General features: G+C 45.8%; 1 protein-coding gene across 19 annotated transcripts in view; it reads right to left on the bottom strand.

Moving 5' to 3' along the window:
- Positions 1-26,546, bottom strand: part of RUFY1 (RUN and FYVE domain containing 1) — a 278,993-nt gene that overhangs the window by 72,150 nt on the left and 180,297 nt on the right. For all 19 annotated transcript variants that reach the window (XR_004537446.1, XR_004537447.1, XR_004537444.1 and 16 more), the window contains one exon: positions 7,504-7,552. Coding sequence is in view for 14 of the 19 variants with exons in the window: in XM_033926870.1 (XP_033782761.1) it covers positions 7,504-7,552 (49 nt within the window). In the remaining 5 variants the exon portion in view is untranslated. The remainder of the gene's footprint in view (positions 1-7,503; positions 7,553-26,546) is intronic.

A 26,546-nucleotide genomic window follows, 5' to 3' on the forward strand; every position in this document is an offset into this window, starting at 1 on the left:
AGTAGATATGATGGGCAGTTATTCAGGTCGCATGAGGTATGGCTATATTTTTTGTAGAGTCGGTTCATGTCGGACCATTGTAGAGTTGGGAAGGTGGTCCAGGTTCTGTCTGCAGTTATGGCTTCTTCCATTGTGGAGGTTGTTTGTATCTCGTCGAGGTTGGTTGAAGAGTTGTTGAAGGTAGTTCTAATTGTGGTGATCTTATGTTTGAAATGGTCTGCTAGTTGGGAGGCTGATGGTGGTTTGTTACCTTGAGTGGCGAGGAATGGGTTAGTATCTGTAAGTTTTTTTACTAGATTGAAGAGAATTTTTGTGTCAGGGGTATTGGTGCCAATTAGTTTAGAGTAGTATGCTTTGTGTTTTTCCTTAAGTTTAATGTTATATTGTTTGATTTGGTTTCTCCAAGCAGTTCTGGTTTGATCTTGTTTCTTTTTTCTCCAGGCTCTTTCAAGTTGTCTGCAATGCCTTTTTAGTAGGAGAAGTTCAGGGTTGAACCATTTGTCGGAGGGTCTGCAGGTTCTGTGTTTGATTTTTTCTGGGGCTAGCTCATTCAAACTTGTTTCACTTAAAGTATGCCAGTGGTTTACAAAGTCTGTAGGGTCATTGGAGTTGATTGCAGGGTCCACTTTATCCCAAAATGTAGCAGGTTCTATTTTCTGTCTAGATTTGAAAGTTGTTTTTTGGGGCTCGGGTTTTAAGTTATTTTGAGGCCAATTGATGGTGAAAGTGTATTTGTAGTGGTCTGACCAGAGTGAGGGATGCCAGGTACCATTAGTGATGTGGATTTTTGGTGTGTGAAGGTTATGAGACGTGAATGCAGCAATATCGAGTTGGTGGTCTTTTTCGTGCGTGGGTTCAGGATTGAGAATCTGATAGGACAGGGTGTCGAGGTATGAGAGAATACTCTCTAATTGTTTGGAAGTGTGGTCCTCGAGGTGAAGATTAATGTCTCCAAGGAGCAGATTATGTGTGGAGGTTAGAGAGTTCTGGAAGATGAATTCTTCGAGTTCAAGTTTTGAGGCGTTCCATTTTCCTGGTGTGATTTAGCATTGAAGGCAGTTCAAGGTGCCTTTGAGTGTGTTGTCGGAGAGTTGACAAGCTAGAAGGTCCAAATAAGGGGTTGAGTGTTTGTGTAGGACTTTTAAGTTGAGGTTGTTTTTTTACTAGAATGGCTAGTCCTCCCCCTCGTTTGTTTTCTCTACAAACCAATTCTAGTTTGTATCCTTTGGTGCAAAATTCTATTATGCAAGGGTCTGAGTAGGATGTTAGCCAGGTTTCAGCTAAGAAAAGGCAGCTTAATTGTTCTTTAATCAGCCAATCTTTAATTAGATCTGCTTTTGGGCCAATTGATCTATCAATTACTATCAGCCTTGAGCTGCAGGGACTCACAATTAAATTGTAGCTTCTCCCTCTAGTGGTTATATCCCTGTATTCCACCTGGAATTCCAGTCGGTACCAAAGCCAAGCATATCTATTACAAACAGGAAAGACAAGCACAAAAGAGAGAGGGGTATGGGGACTCCCCACTACATATCAATCTGCTCATGAAAAATTCAAATCAAGAAGTACCCGAAGGTCAAATTTTGCATAACATAAAATTTGAACAGGAACAATTCGAAAACAGCATAACTGTGAAAAAATAACAAGGAAGACACAGCCTGAAGGTCATAAGGGGCCCACCACCCAGGGATCTAACCCCATAAACCCTACCAACTTAGAAGGAAAAAGGATGGGATTCTCAGCAAGGCTGGTCAAAAAAAACAAATACATTTTACCAGTTACTGGTTAGGTGACCTGCGAATCGGACAGAAAAACGGGCGGGTCGTTCAGCCTCCAGAGGAGATCATCCACCATCGAAGTGACTTCAGAAGAGATGATATTATAGAGATATGCTTTGAGAGACAATCTGTCGCTTGAAACCACTGAGATGCAAGGGTCCAAGGAGTTCGAAGATGTAGCCTTGCCAGTAGCGTCACATGCACTGTGGAAGCCATGTGTCCGAGGAGAACCATCATGCGCCTCATAGACAGTAAACATCTGTTGACATATGTTGAAGAGAGCATGCAAACGATCTGGAAGGAGAAATGCTCTCATGAGGATAGTGTCTAGGATAGTCCCAATGAACTGAAGACGTTGAGATGGATTGAGGTTGGATTTGAGGAAATTGACTTTGAATCACAAAGCTTGGCGAAAGGCAACAGTCTGAGATGTTGCCAGAGCCACATCCTGAGCCAAAGAAGCTTTGAATCAACCAGTCGTCTAGGTAAGGAAAGACTTGAAGACCGTGGGATTAGAGACATGCGGCCACTACAATGAGGCACTTCGTGAAGACCCTGGGAGAAGATGCCAGGCCTAAAGGAAGGACTTTGTACTGATAGTGACACTGATTCACTTGAAAGCGAAGCTATTTCCTGGAAGCCAGATGGATTGGAATATGAGTATAGGCTTCCTTGAGATCCAGAGAGCATAGCCAGTCATTCTGATCCATAGTAACATAGTAGATGATGGCAGATAAAGACCCGAATGGCCCATCTAGTCTGCCCAACCTGATTAAATCTAAAAAATTTGTAGGTTGTTTTTTTTTTTTTCTCATTAGTTATTTCTAGGCTAGAATCTAAAGCTCTGCCCGGTACTGTTCTTAGTTTCCAACTACTGAAGTCTCCATCATAGCTTACTCCAGTCCATCTCTTAGGTTTCAACTACTGAAGTCTCCATCAAAGTTCACTCCAGTCCATCTACACCCTCCCAGCTACTGAACCCCTCCCGAGCCCATCCTTCCCCAAATAGCCATATACAGACATAGACCATGCAAGTCTGCCCAGTACTGGCCTTAGTTCTTCAATAGTGGATAAAGCAGGGTGAGAGAGAGCATTCAGAATTTTTCTTTGACTAGAAATTTGATGAGATCTCTGAAATTAAGAAGTAATGGGAGTAGAATCCCTAATATTGTTGAGATAGAGGAACTTGTTTGATGGCATTTAGAAGAAAGAGGGATTGAATCTCCTGAAGGGTCCGAAATAGACTCTTGGAGGATGATCCGGAGGCAGAGTATTAAAATGAAGAGGATACCCTTGGCGAATGATGTCTAGAACCCAGAGATCTGTAGTGATGAGCTCCCAACGATTTATGTAATGTTGAAGCTGCCCTCTGATCGGTTGAGGCAGAGGTTGGAGAATGGGAACTGTGGCTATGCTCCTGAGGAACACATCAAAATGGCTGTGTAGACTTTTGTTAAGCAGTCTGTTTAGGTTGCTGATGTGGTTGCTGCTTTTGCTTCCTAGGTTGTGAAGGAGTAGGAGGTGCAGGCTTAGCAGTATACCTATGCAGGTAAGAAGAAGCAGGCTTGAAAGCTCTAGGAGCTTGGGGCTTCTTCTTTGGTTTGACCAATGGGTCCCAATGGATCTCATAGGCAGAGAGCTTCTGAGTGGCCGTGTCCATAGATGGTCCAAAAAGCTCATCCCCTAGGCAGGAAGCATTGGCCAACCTGCCTGATGGTTAACATCAAGCTCCAAACATGAAGCCATGCCAAGTGGCACATAGCCATTGACATTGCTGTTCTTAAGGTAAGCTCAAAAGTGTCACAAGTAGTGCGTACCATATACTTCCACAGATGGAAAGCAGAAGCAATGAGCTGTTGGAATGCCTGTGACTTGCTTATTGGAATGTACTTTTGAAAAGCTGAAAAGTGTTTAATTAGATGTTTCAAATAGAAGGAAAATGAAAATTATAATTTTCAGCTTGGTTGGCCAACATTGCATTCTGATAAAGGCGTTTGCCAAATTTGTCCATCGCCCTACCCTCTCTGCTAGGAGGTACGGATGTATAGACACTAGCTCCAGAAGACTTTTTAAAAGTGGATTCTACCACCAAAGATTCATGGAGGAGTTGAGGTTTGTCAAAACCTGGAAGAGGAATCATCCTGTACAAAGAGTCCAAATTTTTGGAGCCACTGGAATAGAGAGAGGAGTTTCAAGGTTCTTATAGAAAGTCTCTCTCAAGATGTCATGGAGTGGGAGTTTGAGCAGGTCTTTAGAAGGTTGGTCATAATCTAAAGCCTCCAAGAACTGATTACTATGTTTAGAGTCCGCTTCCAGCAGGATGGAAAGGTCTTCAGACATTTGACGAAGAAATCTTGAAAAAGAGGAACGGTTAGAAAAAGAGATGGGTCCTTGAGGAGAGGATGCTGAGGTGAATCTGAACCAGATGAATCCTCATCATCAGTAGAGAGTGGTTCCTGCTCAGTCCCCAAATAAGTCTGAATCCTGGATGGAATGGGGACGGTGTCGAAGTCTCGGTGTTGAAGCCTTGAGGTGCTTGGTCTTGCAAGAAGCCTTCCGGGACCATTCCGGAGTCACCTCTCTAGACGTTTGCGTTGAGGACTGGTGCCGAGGAGATGGATCAATCGACTTCAGTGTCGAAGGTTTCCGGTGGAGCATCAGATTGAGGTGCGGTCAGTGTCGTGAGTTGCTCAGACTGGACCCGTACCGGGAGAGTTGGTGTTCACCTGGGCATAAGCTGCGTCGGCACCAACATTTGGAAATGCTCACCCAATTCCTCCTTAAGCAGATTATCAATTTTTTGCTTGAGGGAGAGCACCGGTACCACTGGCTTTTTCGCCGGTACCACTGGCACTGTGCTTCGGTCCGGTGATGAGGAGGCTGATGTCGAGGCACTCACTGAAATCGGGACTTTTTCAAAGTTGGTATGACTTGACTCAATGCCATTTTGACCTGAGTCCCATATGGAGTAGGGGAAGGCTTCTTAGCCAGCTTACTCACCGAGTGTTGCGACACCGTAGGTGTGTCTGCCAGTGTCAATTTGCGTGGTGTCTTCTTGGTCGGCGCCATCAGGAACGGTAACGATGTCGGCTCCCCCTCCATAGCGACACTGAATAGTCTCTGTTGTTGAAGCAGGCGGTTTTTCAAAGTCCTTTTCTGCAGCGAGGAACACGTACAGGTCTCGGGACGGTGCTCTGGCCCTAAACGCTTGAGACACCAGTGGTGTGGGTCGGTCACAGAGATGGGCCGAGCACAGCAACCGCACTTCTTAAATCCCATCAGCGGGCATGACATCAATGGGAACACCGCCTCAGCCAAATTGAAAATGGTGGCCAAGGTGGAAAACAGGCCCTGCTGGGTCAGAACCCGTGAGGGAGAAAAAAAGAGAGGGGTTGTTTTTTTTTAACCGAAGGTAAATAAACGAAAAAAAAAAGAAAAAACAACAGGAAAATGACTAAAACAGTCACTAGCACGAGAGTGGGAAGGCAAAAAAGTTTTCAACAGCCGTTGAAATGCGTCTTCTTAGCTCTGCGGAAACTGAGGGACTGTATGCCAATGTCAGGTGGGAAGGCACTCGCGCATGCGCGGTGTGGGCTAATCGCGAACTTTCTAAACTCTTAAAGCTGCGATTCACTTTTCAAGTGTTTGTACCGGGACTCCGTCGGTGATGTCACCCATGTGTGAGAATATGCTGCCTGCTTGTCCTGGGATAAAACCTTCTTTGTCTTTGCCGATCGCCTTTAGTTTTGCAACAAATACAGAAGTTGGAAGTCTTCAGATTGGGAGAAAGTGATATTTAGTGATGAAGCCACCTTCACTCAGTTTAAGAATTACACTGGGAGGGTTTGGAGACCTGCAAAACAAAGGTACAATGCAAAATATGTGGTGCCTACAGTAAAGCAGTGTGAAAAAGTGGTTTGGGGTGCAATTTCGGCACGTGGACAAGCTGGAATCTGGATGATGCCTAGAAACATGACCATGACAGGACCAGTTTACCTGCAGGTTCTGAAGGACAAGTTGCCAGTATTCATGTCCATACATGGTACCAATCATTTTCAGCATGATGGAGCACCATGCCATTCAACTAAAGCAGTTAAAGCATGGATAAAGTCATCTGGATATCATTTACTGGCTCCATGGCCTGGAAACTCTCCCGATCTCAATCCAATCGAGAATACATGGGTAATAATGAAGGAAGCTGTGGCTGACATGCATCCAACATAAGAACATAAGAACATAAGAAGCGCCATCTCCGGATCAGACCTTCGGTCCATCAAGTCCGGCGATCCGCACACGCGGAGGCCCTGCCAGGTATACACCTGGTTTATTTTATAGCCAACCATACTTTATATGCCTCTCTCAAGGAGATATGCATCTAGTTTGCTTTTGAAGCCTAGGACTGTCGATTCTGCAATAATCTCCCCTGGGAGAGTATTCCAGATGCCAACCACTCTCTGTGTGAAGCAGAACTTTCTGACATTAGTCCTGAACTTGTCCCCCCTTAGCTTCATTTCATGTCCTCTTGTCCGTGTCAAATTGGACAATGTAAATAATCTTCTCTGCTCTATTTTGTCGATTCCTTTCAGTATTTTGAAGGTCTCGATCATATCCCCACGCAGTCTCCTTTTCTCAAGGGAGAACAATCCCAGTGTTTTAAGTCGATCCTCATATACCAGTTTCTCCATACCCTTCACTAGTTTGGTTGCTCGTCTCTGCAACATCACTAGAAGATCTGGAGAACAAAATAAAACAGGTGTGGACAACTCAGATCACACCAGAATACTGCCAGCAGCTTTGCCATTCGATGCCTGCCTGAATCCAAGCTGTATTCGACAACAAAGGACGACACTCAAAATACTGAAGAAAGGCTTTAACAACCACAAACTTTGCTTATTTGTATTAATTTTGGACTAGTTAACAACTACAGCATTTTTATGCATGTACTTCATTAAAAAAATGTTTCTTGGATGTTTGTACCTGAGTGTTTCTTGCACTGAAATTTGCACAGAATAGTGGTGTTCACAAACATTTGCTCCTTACTATACATATTCAGGGCTTCCAGTCTCTCCTCATACGTCTTCTGGCACAAACCTCCTATCATTTTCGTTACTTTCCTCTGGATCACTTCAAGTCTTTTTATGTCCTTCTCCAAAATTGAACACACTACTCCAAGTGAGACCTCACCATTGACCTGTACAGGGACATCAACATCTCTCTTCTACTGGTCACACCTCTCTCTATACAGCCCAGCAATCCTTCTGGCAAGTCACCGCCTTGTTACACTGTTTCCTCACCTTTAGATCTTCAGACACTATCACCTCAAGGTCCCTCTCCCCATCTGTGCATATCAGCTTCTCACCCCCCAGCACATATGGCTCCTTCCGATTTCTAATCTCCAAATGCATTACTCTTAGCTTTTATGCATTGAATTTTAGTTGCCAGAAGTTAGACCATTCTACTAACTTTTGCAGAATGTAACACTCATATAATAAAGCTCATTTATATAGAAAATCATAAATTAGAAGACAAATTGAAATCTGGGAAAACAAGAATGAAGAGAACATATATGAGAAATTAAAGGCAAATTTGAGAAATGGCATCAGATTAGAAAGTGGTTACTGCATGCGACGATTAATGGACGTGTTAGCGTTTAGCACCTGCTAAAACGGCCAGTGCACCTTAGTAAAAGGACCCCTTTGTTATTAACAATTTTTAAAATAAATACCTTTAGTGCTTTATTTACTTCTTTTATATCTTCCATTTTCAATTTTGATCTGAAAAATAAAATGATTAAAAATAACAAATCACACAATTTAAAGACATGCAATATAAATGAGGAATTCTATACATGGGCATCCCAAACGCAGCATAGTAAGAGCCTATTCCATAGATTGGAAAGACAATGGAGATGTAACAAAACCATAACTAATCTTAATCTTTATAAGGAACATGCCATTTTTTACAAAACACGATAAGCCTGACGTTTCTCAACTGTCATCAGCTTAATCATTGGCTGATTATTTCTTGTGAAAAATTTCTAAAATGGCAGCATCCCTTCAGTCCCCCTCAAACTCCGTCATCCCACCTTCCCAAAACCCCACATCGCTTGAAATGTTGTTCTCAATTTAGGATTCCCTCATTAATCTATCTAATCTAATATTATCTAATCTTCCATTTGTGAGTCGTAACATACCTATACAGGCTCAACGTGACAGATCAAAGAGGAAGGAGAAAGAAGGAGGGGAAGAGGAGGGACTTAGACGTAGGGGATGCTATACAGAAACTGAAATAGTTAGTTGTCAAAAAGGTGAGTCTTCAGGATTTTTCTGAATCTAGTGTAGTTTGTCTCTTCCCTGATAGCATCTGGTAGGTCATTACAGATTTTTACACCCAGATTAATGGAGATTCAACAAATCATTAACACTTTGAATATTAAAGGTTGTTGTGCTGAAATGGCTCCTTGGCCCAGCATGTCCTCTCCTTTCTAAGCACGCCAATCTGTCATCACCTTCACCTTCATTAAACTTCTCATCCATTTTAGCTGCAGGAACTTGCGGCTGCAACTCAAACGCAGTCTGCGGCCTCCCTCTGTTCTTTCCTTTTGCCGCGGTCCGCCCAGGTGGGAAAAGGAATTTGTATAATTGGGGATGGACCATGGCAGAAAGAAAGCAGGGAGGGAGGCCGCAGGCTGCGTTTCAGAGTCTCTACTGCAGCCACTAGTTCCCTGCAACAAAAATGGATGAGAAGTTGAACGAAGTGTGAAGGCGATGTTGGACTGGCTTGCTTAGAAGGGGCCGGAATAATCCCGAAATGCATCAAGGACACTTCTATTACTCCCATCATTAAAAAAGGTAATGCCAGTCAGTGGCGTACCTAGGGTATGTGGCACCCGGGGCCCATCATTTTTTGACACCCCCCCCCCCCCCCCCATGTAAAAATTTTTTTTTTTTTTTTTTTGCAATAACCATGAAATGGAATAAATGGTCAGAATAGAAACAGGCAGTGAAAATTTTCTTTTATTGAACCTCATATATGTAACCATTATTCCAAACATAACAAAACATAAATTATGTCTAAATTGTCATGACATTAGAAGTACATATGGAGTAGTTGCAGGCAGTGACGTACTTAGGGTATGTGGCACCCAGGGCCCATCATTTTTTGACACCCCCCCCCATCTATATGAAAAATATGATTTTTAGTACCAATCTACATATCGCACCACAAGAGTGTACCTAGGAAAAGGCTGCATCTTAAACACTGCAGTGAGCACTAGAACACCAACACATACATTGTAAAACTAAACAAGCCAGATCCCGCACAGTCAATTGGTCCTGTAGTCAATGCCAACTGAAAACTATGTCTTTTTCATACACACAGAACAGAGATACACCCTCGCCCAAAATGGAATAATCACAAACTAAAAATAGAAATATGTAGACAAAAGTTAAACTGATCCGCCAAGAAACCAGACCCTGGATACAATGCAACACCACAAAAAACAGTAACACATGTCCTCTAATACAGTGCAAAATATAAAGACAGTAGATGTAAATTTGAAAAAACTGATACATAACAATCACCACTTTATAAATTAACAAATAAAAATAAAACAAATAATGAGATATAAAAAAATACAATTTTATTGGACTAATCCCCGTAAGCTCGGTCCCCATCCCCGCAAACCACCTGATTCCATCCACACAAGCCTTGAATTGTTTATATTAAATTATAAAAAGAAACAATATTCTGTACAATTGTCAATTTATAAATCAGCGTCTTCTCCCCACTCTCTTCCCCATTTCCCTTCAGCATCCTCAGCCCACTCTCTCTCCACTTTCCTTCAGCGCACGCACATAAAAACAAGCAAGTAATTTTATATCATTTTCATTCTATTCATTCATAGAAATTAAAGTCTAGATAATGCCAGTCACATAACAAAACATGATTTTACAAAAATAATTCCCTGCAGTCAAGCCTGCAAGGATTATTAGATGTCTTTCAGCAGTTCCCCTCCCTCCCTCCCCCTTACCTTTGTGGCCAAGTCAAAATGATCTACCAACAATAAAATTTTAAAAACACAAAGCACGCTATACGCAGAGAAAATGTTAATTATCATTTATATTCCGCGGGTTTTCAAAGAGGTCAAGGCAGATGACTTTATGCAATGTCACCTCAGTAACAACTATACAAAAATAGACAAATATTCCCCCTCCCTTTTTACTAAACTGCGATAGCGGTTTTTAGCGTAGGGAGCTGCGCTGAATGCCCCACGCTGCTCTCGACGCTCATAGGCTCCCTGCGCTAAAAAACTCTATTGCGGTTTAGTAAAAGGGGGCCATAGTGCAAAATATAGACAGCAGATATAAATTTTCAAAACGGACACATTTTGATCACTAAGTTGAAAATAAAATCATTTTTCCTACTTTTTTGTCTGGTGATTTCATGAGTCTCTGGTCCTTCTTCTGATCCTTCTTCTTTCTCTCTCCCCCTGGCTCCCCTCTTTATTTCTGCCTTTCTTTCTCTCTCCTCCTGGCCCCCCTCTTTCTTTCTGCCTTTCTTTCTCTCCCCCTTGACCCCCCTCTTTATTTCTGCCTTTCTTTCTCTCCCCTTGGTCCCCCTCTTTCTTTCTGCCTTTCTTTCTCTCTCCCCCTGGCCCTCCTCTTTCTTTCTGCCTTTCTTTCTCTCCCCCTTGACCCCCTCTTTATTTCTGCCTTTCTTTCTCTCCCCTTGGTCCCCCTCTTTATTTCTGCCTTTCTTTCTCTCCCCTTGGTCCCCCTCTTTCTTTCTGCCTTTCTTTCTCTCTCCCCCTGGCCCCCCCTCTTTATTTTTTCCTTTCTTTCTCTCTCCCCCTAGCCTGCACAAAGCCATCGTGCCGATTTTTCCACTTCCACGATTCTTTCCCTACCCTCACCCCCAAGCCAGCAGCCGATTTCTCCCTGCTCCTTCCCCGATGTCCTGAACTTCATCGGGCAGCAGCAGCATTCACAATTCACTGATGTTGCCCGCTTCAGGCCTTCCTCTCTGTCGGGTCCTGTCTTCATGAAAACTGGAAGTAGGCAGGACCCGGCAGAGAACAAGGCCTGAAGCCGGCAACAGCAGCGAATTGTAAACGCTGCTGCTGCCCGAAGAAGGTAATGGAGCACCGAGGCAGTCCGCTTCTCCCCCCTCCCAGCCGAACCCCCGCTGACCCTCCTATCTCCCCCCCCCCGTGAACCTTTCCGACCTTCCCAGCGAGAGCAGCAAACCTCCTTCGCGGCTTTCTCCTCCCTCTGCCGCGTTACTGATGACGTCATCAGTGATGCGGCAGAGGGAGGATAAAGCCGACGCTACTGGAGGGAGGTTTGCTGCTTTCGCTGGGAGGGTCAGAAAGGTTCACTTGGGGGGGGGGGAGAGAGATAGGATGGTCAGCGGGGTTTCGGCTGGGAGGGGGGAGAAGCGGTCTGCCTTGGTGCTCCAAGGCCTGGCGCCATTACCTTTTTCGATAATGGCGCCGATGCTGCTTTCGCTGGGAGGGTAGGAGCGCGATAGGGACCGGGCCAGCTGTGCACCCCCCCCTAAGGCGGCACCCGGGATGGACCTCCCCCTCGCCCCCCTTGGTACGCTACTGCCCTGGGGAAACAGCCTGCAACAAGATCGCGCGATGCCAGAGATTTTTGCCTGCTTCGGCTGTTTCCTCCGCCGCGGTCCCGCCCCTCCTCTGACATCAGAGGAGGGGCAGGACCGTGGCGGAGGAAACAGTCGAAGCAGGCAAAGATCTCTGGCATCGCGATCTTGCTGCAGGCTGTTTCCAGACGCGACACCCGGCGCAGGGGGGGGGTAACTGGACCGGACCGGGAGCACCCCCTCAGGGCTTGGTACCCGGGGCGGACCGCCCCCCCCGCCCCCCCCTTGGTACGCCACTGATGCCAGTAACGGAGGCTATGTCAATTTCCGACCAATCTCAAATCTACCTATACTTGCTAAGACTCTAGTGAATGTGGTCCTCAGGCAGTTTACAGAATATCTAGATGATAACAATATACTCTATCCCCGGCAATCTGGATTCAGAAGTCATCACAGTACAAAATCACCGTTGTAAGACCTCACAGATGAAATGCTATGTAAAGCAGAATTGGGTTTTGATACTTTATGGATCCAGCTAGATTTAACTGTAGCTTTTGATACAATCTCTCACCTGAAACTTCTCCAGAGACTTAGAGAGTTAGGTTTGAATTCCACAGTTCTGCAATGGTTAAATTCTTACTTCATTAACTGATCCTGTCAATTTATTGGAACATTGTAACATACATAGTAACATAGTAGATGATGGCAGATAAAGACCCGAATGGTCCATCCAGTCTGCCCAACCTGATTCAATCTAAAAATTTGTTGGTTTTTTCTTCTTCTTCTTAGCTAATTCTGGGCAAGAATCCAAAGCTCTGCCCGGTACTGTTCTTAGGTTCCAATTACTGAAGTCTCCGTCAAAGCTCACACCAGTCCATTTACACCAGGGGTCTCAAAGTCCCTCCTTGAGGGCCGCAATCCAGTCGGATTTTCAGGATTTCCCTAATTTATATGCATGAGATCTATGTGCATGCACTACTTTCAATGTTTCAAGTTTATTAGGTTTTTATATACCGCCTATCAAAGTTATCTAAGCGGTTTTACAATCAGGTACTCAAGGTAGAGACTGCAGGTTGGGAGGAAGCAGAGAACCCTAACTCTGAGTAAGCAGAGAAGGACAAACAGTAAGAAGCAGAGGCTCCCTGGTACTGAGTTGAATGAGAAGGGAGAATCCGGGTAGATAAGGCCACCGAGGATCTATCAGAAGCATGGTGGCAGGGACTGACTTGAGGAAAACGAGAGTCTTCAGAATCAGAGGGAATGGAGGGAACGCATATAGAAATAGATTCATCCAATCCAGAATGGAAGCAACTGCCTCAAGCCGGCGAGGGGAGTAAATCCCAGAGCAGAAACAAGGCAACATGTGGTGGAGGGGGGGACACAAACAGAACCATCTGCGGAGTCTCCCTCCAAGCAAACACCTGACGAGGAGGACTCAAGTTGTCAGCCAGACATATCGCTCAGGGCCAAATCCCCAGAGCTCTCCGGCAAAGAGACAGCGAACCAGCACTGTCCTGTACGTTGACAAAAGACAAGGCTACACGGGTGTCTGTCTGAAAAAGGACCCCGTGGTCGTGAAGCAGAGGATAAAAAGCTCGCAGAGCAATGAAAACAGCTTGGAGCACCAACAGAGTGACATGACAAAGTCAATCCGTGCTGGACCAATAGCCGAAAGAAAGGAGACCATTGAGAGGAGCCCCCCCCCCCCAAACGGAGCGGAAAAGGCTGTCGTGAGGACCTTCCGTGGATGGAGCGCATGAAACAAAAAAACTCTGGAAAGAGTAAAGAGAGCATCCACGAGTGGAGAGACTGACTCAGAAAGGAGACACCGCAATGTGAAAACTCCATAGGCCAGTATGGCGCCAGAAGAACCAACTGGCAAGACGAGGCTTCGAGAAGCCTGTCATCGAAAAAAGAAAAGACCTGAAGACCCAGCATTCAAAGGCCTGCTGGCACCACAACTAGGCATCGGGAGAAAACTGATGGACGAGAAAGGCGAGACCAAAAAGGACTCAGTACTGAATGGGAAGATCTGCGAGGCTAAATGAATTGGAAGAAAAGAACACCTCCAGGAGACCAAGAGAGCAGAACCAATCCCTCGAGCTCTCGAGGGATTGGAAGCAGAGTATCCCCCTCGACGGTGATAAGAACCCAGAGGGGGAAACAGCTCTCAGAGTCATCAGAAAAAATTGGAAAGAAGGGACTGCAAAGGCAAACCACAGCACCAGGCTGGGGAGCATGCTGACGGAGTCACAGAGGCTTTGTCAGAGGCGGAGAACAGGAACAAGTCGTAGTAGAATACTGGGAATACCAATGCAGATGATAGGTCCGCAAGGGATTCAGCAATAATCCATAACCCAGGTTGGGCAGACTAGCCAGGTAGTCCGGAAGGATGCAATCCATGAACCCAAATCTGTAAGCACCAGTACCACAGAAGGGTAGGGACTGTGGAGAAAAATTTCCACAGCAACCGCCGGCAGTTAGACCATATGTACTCGAGGGAGGTACAAGGGATGGGGCATATGCCTTACTTCAAAGAAAAGGCGAAAGGCCAACCCCATGCCCACCAGGAAAGTACGCCAAAGATGACGTCCCAACGAATAAATGGATCGTCCCAGTCTCCCAGGGGCAACTGCAGAGAAACGCAGACCATGAGGGAGAAACCGTACAATGAGAAAGTCAGGGAAGAGATTCCGCTGCTTAATACAGCAAGGAGATACTTCCAGCAGAAGGGTCAAAGAGGCAGGAAGAGTATGAGAAAATGAGTGCCCCATACAAGCCTCGGAGAATGGGAGAACTAGGAGCCCCCACAGCAGGCCTCGAAAGAGGAGTCCAGGGCTTCAAAAAAAAAAAAAAAGAACGAGGAGGCGTGGAACAAGGCCAAGGACCTCCAGCACGAGACCTCACCCAGACCTGGAACAGACCACGAAGAGCCTCGAAGCACGAGGAAAAAGAGGGTCTGAATCCTGCCACAAACAGAGGTGCCTCGATAGAGAGGAGCGCCTCGAGGTAAAAACCGAGAGGCCTCGAAACTGGACAGCAAGAGCACAGGGAGAGGACGAGCACGAGGCCCAGGCGCCAGAGACCAATCAGGGGGCGCCTCGAGGAAAAGCACCCACCAACATGCAGTAAGCCGGGGTGAGGTCGAGACCCTGCCCGGGACCAGAAGGGTCCCTCAAGAGCCTCGAAGGACAAGAAAGAGAGGGATTTGAATCTCGCCTCGAACAGAGGCACCGCGACGGACAGGAGTACTGCGCGGCAGATCGAAGTGCTTTGACGGCCTGAAGCCGGAGTACAAGGTCAGGATGGATTAGGCGACGGCCCAGTCGAGGATGAGGCACAAGGCCCCATCGACCAAGCAGGGGGGGAGCCTCGAAAACAGGCGCAGTCCCACAGGAAACAGGGTAGAGGCCCAGACCATGCCTAGGCTGGAAGGATCCCACAAGAACCTCGAAGGACAAGTAAAAAAGGAATCCGAATCCCGCTTCGAACAGAGGCACTCCGAAGGGGAGGAGTACCCCGAGGCCGAGGCTGCTGGATAGCCTCAAAACCCGATAGCCAGAGTATGAGGCTCAGAAAGAACAGGCAGTCGAGGCACAAGGTCTCAGGTCGAGGTCAAGGCACAAAGCCTCAGTCGAGGCACCAAGCCTCAGTCGAGGTCAAGGCACTAAGCCCCAGTCGAGGTCGAGGCACCAAGCCCCAGTCGAGGTCGAGGCACAAAGCCCCAGTCGAGATCGAGGCACAAAGCCCCAGTCGAAGTCGAGGCACAAAGTCTCATTCCGAAAGATGGCACCATACCAATGAAACTGGAAATGACAGTGCAGCAGTGCGCTCCATAGAGGGCAACCTCAAGGAAGAGTATTCCCTATTAAAGGAGGCATGTTTCAAAAATCTCGTAGAAGCTAGCATGACTCCATTCGATGCGTGGAACGCTTGAGACTCAGCTGGAGGCTATACTGAGGTAGCATACCTGAGAAGGAAAGAAGAGACTTACCCGAGGATGGAACCTCACAAGGCACAGCAGACGAGAGCCACAGGGGATCGAGGCCAAGTCGGGTTGAGTCCAATGAAGGAAAAAGGCCTGGCCACTTCAATCACACGTGGTGAACCCGGTGAGAGGCCAGGAGGAAAGAAAAATACAACCGCAGCCAAACGAGGACTAGCAGCAGGGCCGAAGCCCAAGCAAGGAGGAAAACCTGCGGGAACCCAACAAATAATTTTTTTTAAATTTTGGTTTGAAAAAAGACGCACCACACAGCGACTTAAAGAAAGCTGCGGTGCGAGAAGGCAAGTAGGAAAACGGCAGAGCTGTAGAACAGGGCTTCTTGGCGCCGCGGAAAAACAAAAACTGAGGCCACGCTGAGGAGACACGCCCTCTAGCTAGGGCGAGAAGGCACATGCGCATGCGTGGTACGCTCGCAAGCTTGAAGATCTTCAAGCAAGTTTGCTTGCGGGAGTGTCTGATCGGGGCTCCGTGGATGACGTCACCCACATGTAGAGAATATGCTGCCTGCTAGTCCTGGGATAATATTCATTTTCTTAAAAAGAGAAGCAGTTTGCCAATTACAGTTTTCGTCTCTTTTTTTTTTTTTTACTTGCGCTTTGAAGATCAGTTCTTTATTTTTTTTCTGCAGAAGGAACTATGACTGCTGTCACAAACTTCCTATGTTATTGTTTGGGTTTTTTTTAAATTATGCCCTAATGGCAAGAAAGCAAAGGCTTTCTACTCTAAAAGTACTATAATTACTATTTTTATTTAGTTATCTATTTTTTTTCTGAAGAGAAGGGGAGAGCTGTAACTGAGTAGGAGCGGGTCAGAAAAAAACTGACAAGAAGAGGGGAGGGGGCTTGAGGACCAGGCCTCCTACACATGCTCAGTAAGATTAAAAGTTTACTATAGCTAAGGGAGGGCACCGACACATTAGGCTCAGTCAGAGACTTCACCATCAACTGGGGCTGCATATCTCCAGAGAATACTGGGTTCCACATTAGGAGTCACTGCTCAGGAAAAGAATCTAGGTGTCATTGTTGAGGATACATTGAAGCCCTCAACTCAATGTGTGGAGGCGGCTAGGAAAGCAAATAGAATAGAAACACAGAAATAGACGGCAGATAAGGGCCACGGCCCATCTAGTCTGCCCACCCCAATGACCCTCCCCTACCTTTCTCTGTGAATAAATCCCACGTGTCTATCCCATTTGGCCTTAAAATCAGGCACGCTGCTGGCCTCAATAACCTGAAGTGAAAGACTATTCCAGCAATCAACCACCCTTTCAATGAAAAATAATTTCCTGGTTTCCCCGTGCAGTTTCCCGCCCCTGATTTTCCACGGATGCTCCCTTGTTGCCGCGGTTCCCTTGAAACAGAAGATATCTTCTTCCACCTCGATGCGGCCCGTGAGATACTTGAATGTCTCGATCATGTCACCCCTCTCTCTGCGTTCCTCGAGTGAGTACAGCTGCAACTTATCCAGCCGTTCCTCGTACGGGAGATCCTTGAGTCCCGAGACCATCCGGGTGGCCATTCTCTGGACCGACTCCAGTCTCAGCACATCCTTACGGTAATGCGGCCTCCAGAATTGCACACAGTATTCCAGGTGGGGCCTCACCATGGATCTATACAATGGCATAATGACTTCAGGCTTACGGCTGACGAAACTCCTTCGTATGCAACGACATGAGCGGACGGAAGTACGATAGGGAGGAAATGAAGAACCAGCTCCGCTCACTTGGAAGAAAACTGAAGGTCAGGGAGGTGACAGTGGCATTTTCTGAGATCCTCCCGGTACCGAGAGCAGATGCGAAGAGGCAAGATGAGCTGCGAGAAATCAACGCCTGGATGAGACGATGGTGCGAGGAAGAAGGGTTTGACTTCGTGCGCAACTGGACGACGTTCTGGGGAAGGAGCAGGTACTATAGGAAGGACGGACTACATCTCACCAAAGAAGGGGCGAGAATATTGGCTGGAAACATGAAGAAGATCATTGAGAAAACTTTAAACTGAAGATCAGGGGAGAGCGGACAGTCGACAACCAGTTGATGGCCCGGACAGCAGGAAATAAGGACATCCGCTAGATGAAGAGGAAGAACTTGACGCAAATGAGGGAGACAACAATGGAGCGCAAATAGATGCAGTAAAAGATACAATAAGGACTGTGAAGCCCAGAAAATCTAAGAAGGCAACACAAAGGGAGCTTAAATGTATGTACACGAATGCCAGAAGCCTGAGAAATAAAATGGGGGAGTTGGAAACACTAGCTAGATGCGAAGAAATAGATATCATTGGAATAACAGAAACATGGTGGAACGAGGAAAATGAATGGGATACAGTACTGCAGGGATACAAGCTTTACAGAAGAGACAGAACAGGGCAGAAAGGGGGAGGCATTGCCCTATATGTCCAGGAAGGAGTAGAATCTACTGGAGAAGGGAAGGCAGAGGAGAAAACGAAACTGAAGTCTCTCTGGGTAAAGATCCCCAGACAAAACGGAGCAGACATAAAAATAGGTCTCTACTATCAACCCCCAGGTCAGACGGAGGAAACAGACTCGGATATGATAGATGAAATAAGACATGAATGTAGGACGGGCAATGTAACTATCATGGGAGACTTCAATTTCCCAGGAATAGACTGGAACCTAGTAACCTCAAGCTGCGGCAAAGAAATAAAGTTCCTGGAAATGATGGGAGACTGCTTCCTAGAACAAATGGTAGGAGAACCGACAAGAGGAAACGCCACCTTGGACTTGGTCCTAGATGGCATAACTGGACAAGCCAAAGATGTAGAAGTCACGGTCCCGCTAGGAACGAGCGACCACAGTATGATCTACTTTAAACTCTCACAGCAACAGATTCAGTCCATATACCATAGCCAAAATTTCATTTATACAGGCTAAAGGTTTAAAAGAGGACCTAAGGGATATCAGACAGCCCTCCAAACAGCATAGTTTGGATGGGTAAATTCCTCATTTGTCCCAAGGTACCTCCACCACCATTTTATATATATTTTTTTCTTCTTATGCTTAGTTTCTTAGATATATATTTTTCTTATTTTTAATCTTATAACTTATTTTTCTTAAGCATATTAGATGTACTTAGCTTTTTTTGCTAGCATTCAACTGCAAACTATTTCCCCGAAGATGGCTACTTTAAACTCGACATCGGGAAGGGGAAGCGAACAAAGACCCTAACCAAGACCTTCAACTTTAAAAAAGGAAGATACGATAACATGAGAGCCATGGTAAGAAAACGGATCAAGAAAAGGATATCCAAAATCGAAACGGTAGAACAAGCATGGTCCCTACTAAAAAAAAACTATCACCGAAGCACAGAATCTATACATCCCGCAGATAGCCAAAGGAAGGAAAACTAAAGCCAAAAGAGAACCAGCTTGGCTAACCAAAGAGGTGAAGGATGCAGTTAGGGAAAAGAAAGACTCGTTCAAAAAATGGAAGCGCGAGAAAACAACTGAGGCTTGGAACAGTCATAAAGACGACCAGAAGAAGTGCCACAAGGCTGTGAGAGAAGCCAAAAGGGCCTATGAGGAAAAGATAGCCCAAGAGGCCAAAAACTTCAAACCATTTTTTAGATATGTTAAAGGGAAGAAACCTGCAAAGGAGACAGTGGGCCCTCTCGATGACCAAGGAAGAAAAGGATACATCAAAGAGGACAAACAGATTGCAGACAGATTAAATTCCTTCTTTGCTTCTGTCTTTACCAAGGAAGACACCACATCAATACCCAAAACAGTGAAAGTTTTCAAGGGGGAAATAGAGGAGAGCCTCACCACAGTGAAGGTGGATCTGGACCAGGTATACTATCAGATTGACAAACTAAAAAGTGACAAATCCCCTGGCCCAGACGGAATTCACCCGAGAGTATTAAAAGAACTAAAGGTGGAAATCGGAGAACTACTGCAAACCCTCGCTAACTTGTCAGTTAAAACCGGACAGATACCAGAAGACTGGAAGATAGCGAACGTAATACCAATCTTCAAAAAAGGATCAAGGGGAGAACCGGGAAACTATAGACCAGTGAGTCTCACATCGGTCCCTGGGAAAATGGTTGAGGCTTTGATTAAAGACAGTATTGTACAGCACCTGGATAACCATGACCTGCTGAGAGGTAGTCAGCATGGCTTCAGGAAAGGGAAGTCATGCTTGACAAACTTACTTCAGTTTTTCGAGGGAGTGAACAAACAAGTCTATAGCGGAGATCCGGTTGACATAATATACTTGGACTTCCAGAAAGCGTTCGACAAAGTACCTCATGTGAGACTTCTCAAGAAACTACAAAGTCATGGAATAGAAGGGGATATACTAAGATGGATAGGAAAATGGCTAGAAAACAGAAGACAGAGAGTGGGCATAAATGGGAAGTACTCAGACTGGAAGAAAGTAACTAGAGGTGTGCCTCAGGGCTCAGTTCTTGGGCCTATCTTATTCAATATCTTCATAAATGACCTGGAAGAAGAAACGACCAGTGCTATCATCAAGTTTGCAGATGACACAAAACTATGCCGAGCAATCAGGTCACAAAAAGACAGCGAAGAACTCCAGAGAGATTTGAAGCAACTTGAGAGATGGGCAGAAAATTGGCAGATGAGTTTTAATGTAGAAAAATGCAAAGTGATGCACCTGGGCAGTAAAAACAAGGAGCATGGGTACAAACTGTTAGGTATAACATTGGGGAAGAGCGAACAAGAAAAAGACCTGGGAGTACTGATAGATAGAACCCTGAAGCCATCGGCTCAATGTGCAGCGGCGGCAAAGAAAGCTAACAGGATGTTAGGCATGATAAAGAAAGGAATCACAAGTAGATTAAGGGAGGTCATAATGCCGCTTTATAGAGCAATGGTCAGACCACACCTGGAATACTGTGTCTAACACTGGTCTCCATACCTGAAGAAGGATATAACACTACTGGAGAGGGTGCAGAGGAGAGCGACGAAGCTAGTAAAAGGTATGGAGAACTTGAGCTACAAAGATCGCCTCAGAAAACTGGGACTATTCACCCTTGAGAAGAGAAGACTGAGAGGGGATCTGATAGAGACTTTTAAATTGCTAAAAGGGATTGACATAATGGAGCAAGCTCACTCACCAGCAGGGGGAAAGGATGGTGAGCAAGAAACAGCGTTATTCACATTGGCAAATGTAACCCAGTCTCGGACCAGAGGTCATGGCCTGAAGCTGAGAGGGGACACAGCCAAGACAAACGTCAGAAAGTTCTGCTTCACACAGCGAGTGGTGAACGCCTGGAACTCTCTCCCGAAAGAGCTGGTGGAGGAAACCACCATTCTAGGATTTAAGGGAAAATTGGACGCACATCTTCTTGCAGAAGACATTGAGGGATACGAGTGACATTGTATTCGCCAGGGTGTGCCTGGCTGAGCCTCCGCGTGTGCGGAACGCCGGACTAGATGGACCCCAGGTCTGATCCGGTGCAGGCATTTCTTATGTTCTTATGATTTGCCTTGCCTTGGATGAAGCTTGCTCCACTTGATTGGCAGTCTTCATGTTCTCACTGACGATCACCCTTAAGTCTCGTTCTGCTTCAGTTCTTGTTAGGATCTAGCCATTAAAGGTGTAAGTCTTGCATGGATTTTGGCTGCCCAGGTGCATGACTTTGCATTTTTTGGCATTGAAGCTGAGTTGCCAGGACCTAGAACAGCGCTCCAGTAGGAGTAGGTCGTGTATCATGTTGTCGGACATTGAATTTATGTCTGTTGTGCTTTTGCCCACTACATTGCTTAGTTTGGCGTCATCGGCGAATAATGTTATTTTACCTCGCAGCCCTTCTGCCAAGTCTCTTATAAAGATGTTGAATAGGATCGGGCCCAGGACCGAGCCCTGCAGCACTCCACTGATTACCTCCATCATTTCGGAGGGGGTGCCATTCACCACTACCCTCTGAAGCCTACCTCCAAGCCAGTTCCCAAATGTGTCACCCAATCATAAGAACATAAGAAGTTGCCTCCGCTGGGGCAGACCATAGGTCCATCCTGCCCAGCGGTCCGCTCCCGCGGCGGCCCATCAGGCCCATTGCCTGAACAATGGTCTATACCTATCTATACCCCTCAATCCCTTTTTCTTCTAGGAATCTATCCAAACCTTCTTTGAAACTATTTAATGTTTTCTTGTCTACAACAGCCTCTGGAAGCGCGTTCCATGTATCCACCACCCTCTGAGTGAAAAAGAACTTCCTAGCATTTGTTCTAAACCTGTCCCCTTCCAATTTCTCCGAGTGCCCCCTTGTGCTTGTGGTGCCCCTTAATTTGAAAAATCGGTCCCTGTCTACTTTTTCTATGCCCTTCAGGATCTTGAAGGTTTCTATCATGTCTCCTCTAAGTCTTCGCTTCTCCAGGGAGAAAAGTCCCAACTGCTTCAATCTGTCTGTATATGGGAGATTTTCCATTCCCTTTATCAGTTTAGTTGCTCTTCTTTGTACTCCTTCAAGTACCGCCATGTCTTTCTTGAGGTACGGTGACCAATACTGGACACAGTACTCCAGATGAGGCAGCACCATTGCACGATACAGCGGCATGATGACTTCTTTCGTCCTGGTCGTAATACCCTTCTTAATGATACCCAACATTCTGTTTGCTTTCCTAGAGGCTGTGGCGCATTGCGCCGATGCCTTCAGTGTTGCGTCTATCATCACTCCCAGGTCTCTCTCCAGGTTACTGACCCCTAGTGGTGTTCCCCCCATTTTGTATGTGAACATCGGGTGTTTTTTCCCCACGTGCATGACCTTGCATTTCCCCACATTGAAGCTCATCTGCCATTTTTCGGCCCACTTTTCCAGCTGTGTTAGATCCTTTTGGAGATCTTCGCAGTCTTCCCTGGTTTGAGCCCTGCTGTATAGTTTGGTGTCATCTGCAAATTTAATGACCTCACACTTGGTTCCCGCCTCTAGGTCGTTTATGTAGATATTGAACAGGAGCGGTCCCAGCACCGACCCTTGCGGAACTCCGCTCGTGACCCCCTTCCAGTCTGAGTAGTGGCCCTTTACGCCAACCCTCTGCTTCCTGTTTGCCAGCCAGTTTTTGATCCATCGGTGGACCTCCCCTTGTACCATGTGGTTCCATATCTTTTTAAGAAGTCTCTCGTGTGGCACCTTGTCGAAGGCTTTTTGGAAGTCAAGGTAAATGATGTCTATAGATTCCCCTTTATCCACCTGGCTGTTCACTCCCTCAAAGAAGTACAATAAGTTTGTGAGGCATGACCTACCTTTACAGAAGCCATGTTGACTCGGTTTTAGCTGCCCATTTTTTTCGATGTGCTCACAGATGCTGTCTTTAATCAGTGCCTCCATCATCTTTCCCGGGACTGAGGTCAGGCTCACCGGCCTGTAGTTTCCCGGGTCCCCCCTTGCTCCCTTCTTGAAGATGGGCGTGACATTTGCTATTTTCCAATCCTCCGGGATCTCTCCGGTTTTTAAGGATAGGTTGCATATCTGTCGAAGTGGATCCGCTATTTCGTCTTTTAGTTCCTTGAGTACCCTTGGGTGAATGCCGTCCGGACCTGGCGATTTGTCGCTCTTTAGTCTGTCAATCTGCTTGAGTACATCCTCTTGGCTTACCTCGAAATCGACCATATAGAACTCATCCTATAGAACTCATCTTGCTCAGCAACCTGCGGTGTGGTACGCTATCGAATGTTTTACTGAAGTTCAGGTATACGATGTCCAGGGACTCCCCAACATCCAGCTTCCTCGTCACCCAGTCAAAGAAGCTGATCAGGTTGGATTGGCAGGATCTCCCTTTAGAAAATCCATGTTGACGGGGATCCCGTAGATTCTCCTCATTCAGGATCGTATCCAATTGGTGTTTGATTAGAGTTTCCATTAGTTTGCACACTACTGATGTGAGACTCACCGGTCTGTAGTTTGCTGTCTCCATCTTGGAGCCTTTCTTGTGGAGTGGAATGACGTTAGCCGTCTTCCAGTCCAACGGGACGTTACCCGTACTAAGGGAGAGATTGAAGAGCGCAGATAGCGGTTCCACCAAGACATCACACAACTCCCTGAGCACCCTGGGGTGTAGGTTGTCAGGCCCCATTGCCTTGTTAACCTTAAGCTTTGACAGCTCGCAGTAGACATCGCTGGGTGTAAACTCGAAATTACTAAACGGGTCATCTGCGTCAACCCTTGTCTGTAGCTGAGGGCCGAGTCCTGGCGCCTCGCGGGTGAAGACTGAGCAGAAGTATTCATTTAACAGTTGGGCTTTTTCCGAGTCCGCTTCTACATAGTCTCCGTCTGGCTTCCTAAGACGTACTATCCCGCCTGAGTTCTTATTTCTGTCACTGATATACCTGAAGAAGGATTTATCTCCTTTCTGGATGTTCTTTGCTAGAGACTCCTCCTTGCGGAATTTGGCCTCCCTAACTGCTGTTTTGACGGCTTTTGACTTGGCCAGATAGACTTCCCTAGAGTCCTGTTTCCCTGATTGTTTGTAAGAGATGAATGCTTTTTTCTTCTCCTTGATGAGATCCGAAATCTCCGCAGAGAACCACTGTGGCTTATTGTTCCTTCGCCGTTTACTTACTGATTTAACATAGCGGTTTGTTGCTTCTTGTATGGTGGCTTTCAAAGTCGACCACATTTCTTTCACGTTATCGGTTTCTGCTTGGCTTTGTAGCACCTGGTGAACGAAGTCTCCCATTTCTTTGAAGTTTGTGTCCTTGAATTTGAGGACCTTGGTCAGTGTGGTAGATTTAGTGAAACCTTTCCTGAGATTGAACCATACCATGTTGTGGTCACTGGAGGCCAATGTGTCGCCCACCGAGACCTCTGTGACACTTTCTCCATTATCAGGAAAGGAATGGAAAACAAAGCAGTTTGTGAGTGCTTTGCAAGACGAGCAAAACACTCGAGCAAACCGTAACTCGCAAACCGAGCGTTGACTCGATTTGCAAGCCCCCACCCCACCCTGGGAACAGGCTTTGCTGCTTCCCCGAGGCCACCGACGCTGCTCCCTCCCTTCGTGACCGAGATCGCCCCCACCATGACTGGCCCTTTGCTTACCCGTGCCCCGGTGCTGAAAGTGCCTGCCGCTGGTTCTCTGCTGGGCTGTTGCGGGGCCTTGAGCATCTGTGCATGCTCAAGGCCTTCTGGCTCTCACTCTCTCCGAGATTCTCATGAGATCTCGAATCTCATGAGAATCTTGGAGAGGGTGAGAGCCAGAAGATCTTGAGCATGCGCAGATTCTGGCACAAGTGTCAAACCTTAAAAAATGAAGTCATATCGAGCATTGGAAAATAATTAATAATAATTAACTAATAAAAATAGTGGACATTTAATTTTCCCCACCAAATTTCCCCATCCTTCCCCATATGGCTACTTTTCCATGCCATCTGGCTGGAAAAAATTTCTGGGGAGAACACTGTGGAGAAACAGGGGGGGGGGGGGGATCAAAAGGATGTGTGGCAGCAGGAACGAGTGCAACAAATGTATGGCAGATTTGTAAACAAAATATACCAGGTACAATGCTTCAAAATGTACAGTCGTAATGTACCCAAATATGAAGTTTGCTGTAATCTTTCAAAACGAGCCTCAGCCCCACCACTCCACCGCATATATTTATTTCATACTGCGGGAAGCATATTGTGGTGCTTCATCATTGGCTACAAGTTATGAAAAAATTTTTTTAATTTTTAGTTTAGATTTTTTTCTATTTCTGTTAATTTTATGAAAATTCTTAAAGAATAAATATCAAATGGACTTCCCATCATTATATCTCTTTTAAAAGTAAGTAATACTTAGCTTCAGCCAAAAACCCAGGGAGTCAGACCCGACATGTTTCACACATTGGTGTTTTCTCAAGGGTCTCCCTGAAAAGTAAACCAGAAGAGCTGTTATAATATGATTACAACCCGCCCTATCTGAATCTGTTCTAAAGGTATTTCACAATTAAGCGCTTACCAGGGGTGCCGCTGTCATCCGACTCCTATCGTTTATGGAAAAAAGATGGCGGCGGCGTCCTCTGGTCCCGGTTTAAATACTCATTTCAAATGAAACAAAACTCCGCCCCCCACAGATGATTGGATCTAACCAGAGTTACAGTGATCCCCATTCAATCTCGCTATTGAGCCCTCGTGGCTCAACCGTGTCTAGATTAAAAATAAACCTTTGTTCGTTTTCATTCAATTTGACAGAATCTCTGTGATTCTCTAGACTACAGAATCTCTGTCAAATTGAATGAAAACGAACAAAGGTTTATTTTTAATCTAGACACGGTTGAGCCACGAGGGCTCAATAGCGAGATTGAATGGGGATCACTGTAACTCTGGTTAGATCCAATCATCTGTGGGGGGCGGAGTTTTGTTTCATTTGAAATGAGTATTTAAACCGGGACCAGAGGACGCCGCCGCCATCTTTTTTCCATAAACGATAGGAGTCGGATGACAGCGGCACCCCTGGTAAGCGCTTAATTGTGAAATACCTTTAGAACAGATTCAGATAGGGCGGGTTGTAATCATATTATAACAGCTCTTCTGGTTTACTTTTCAGGGAGACCCTTGAGAAAACACCAATGTGTGAAACATGTCGGGTCTGACTCCCTGGGTTTTTGGCTGAAGCTAAGTATTACTTACTTTTAAAAGAGATATAATGATGGGAAGTCCATTTGATATTTATTCTTTAAGAATTTTCATAAAATTAACAGAAATAGAAAAAAATCTAAACTAAAAATTAAAAATTTTTTTTCATAACTTGTAGCCAATGATGAAGCACCACAATATGCTTCCCGCAGTATGAAATAAATATATGCGGTGGAGTGGTGGGGCTGAGGCTCGTTTTGAAAGATTACAGCAAATTTCATATTTGGGTACATTACGACTGTACAGCAGGAACGAGTGGGCATTTCTCCCGCTGCTGGGGGGGCTCGGAGGGTTGCTTAATAGTGGCAAAATTTTCTCTCAGGTCTGAGCTATCAAGCCTTATGTTCCTGTCAGTGTCTGAGCCAATGAGCGCTCAGACACTGATCAGAAAATAAGGCAATGGCAGCTCAGAACTATCAGCAAATTTTGGTTGCAAATGTGGTGCAATGAGGTTAGGGAATCACTAATTATAGAGAATCACTCGGAGTGCTCATTTGAATATTAATGACCTTGTACTACATTTGCATGGCAATATTAGAGATTGATAGAAAAATCAGAAAAGACCA

The sequence above is a fragment of the Geotrypetes seraphini genome, chromosome 18 (assembly GCF_902459505.1).
Source record: "Geotrypetes seraphini chromosome 18, aGeoSer1.1, whole genome shotgun sequence".
Lineage (NCBI taxonomy): Eukaryota > Metazoa > Chordata > Amphibia > Gymnophiona > Dermophiidae > Geotrypetes > Geotrypetes seraphini.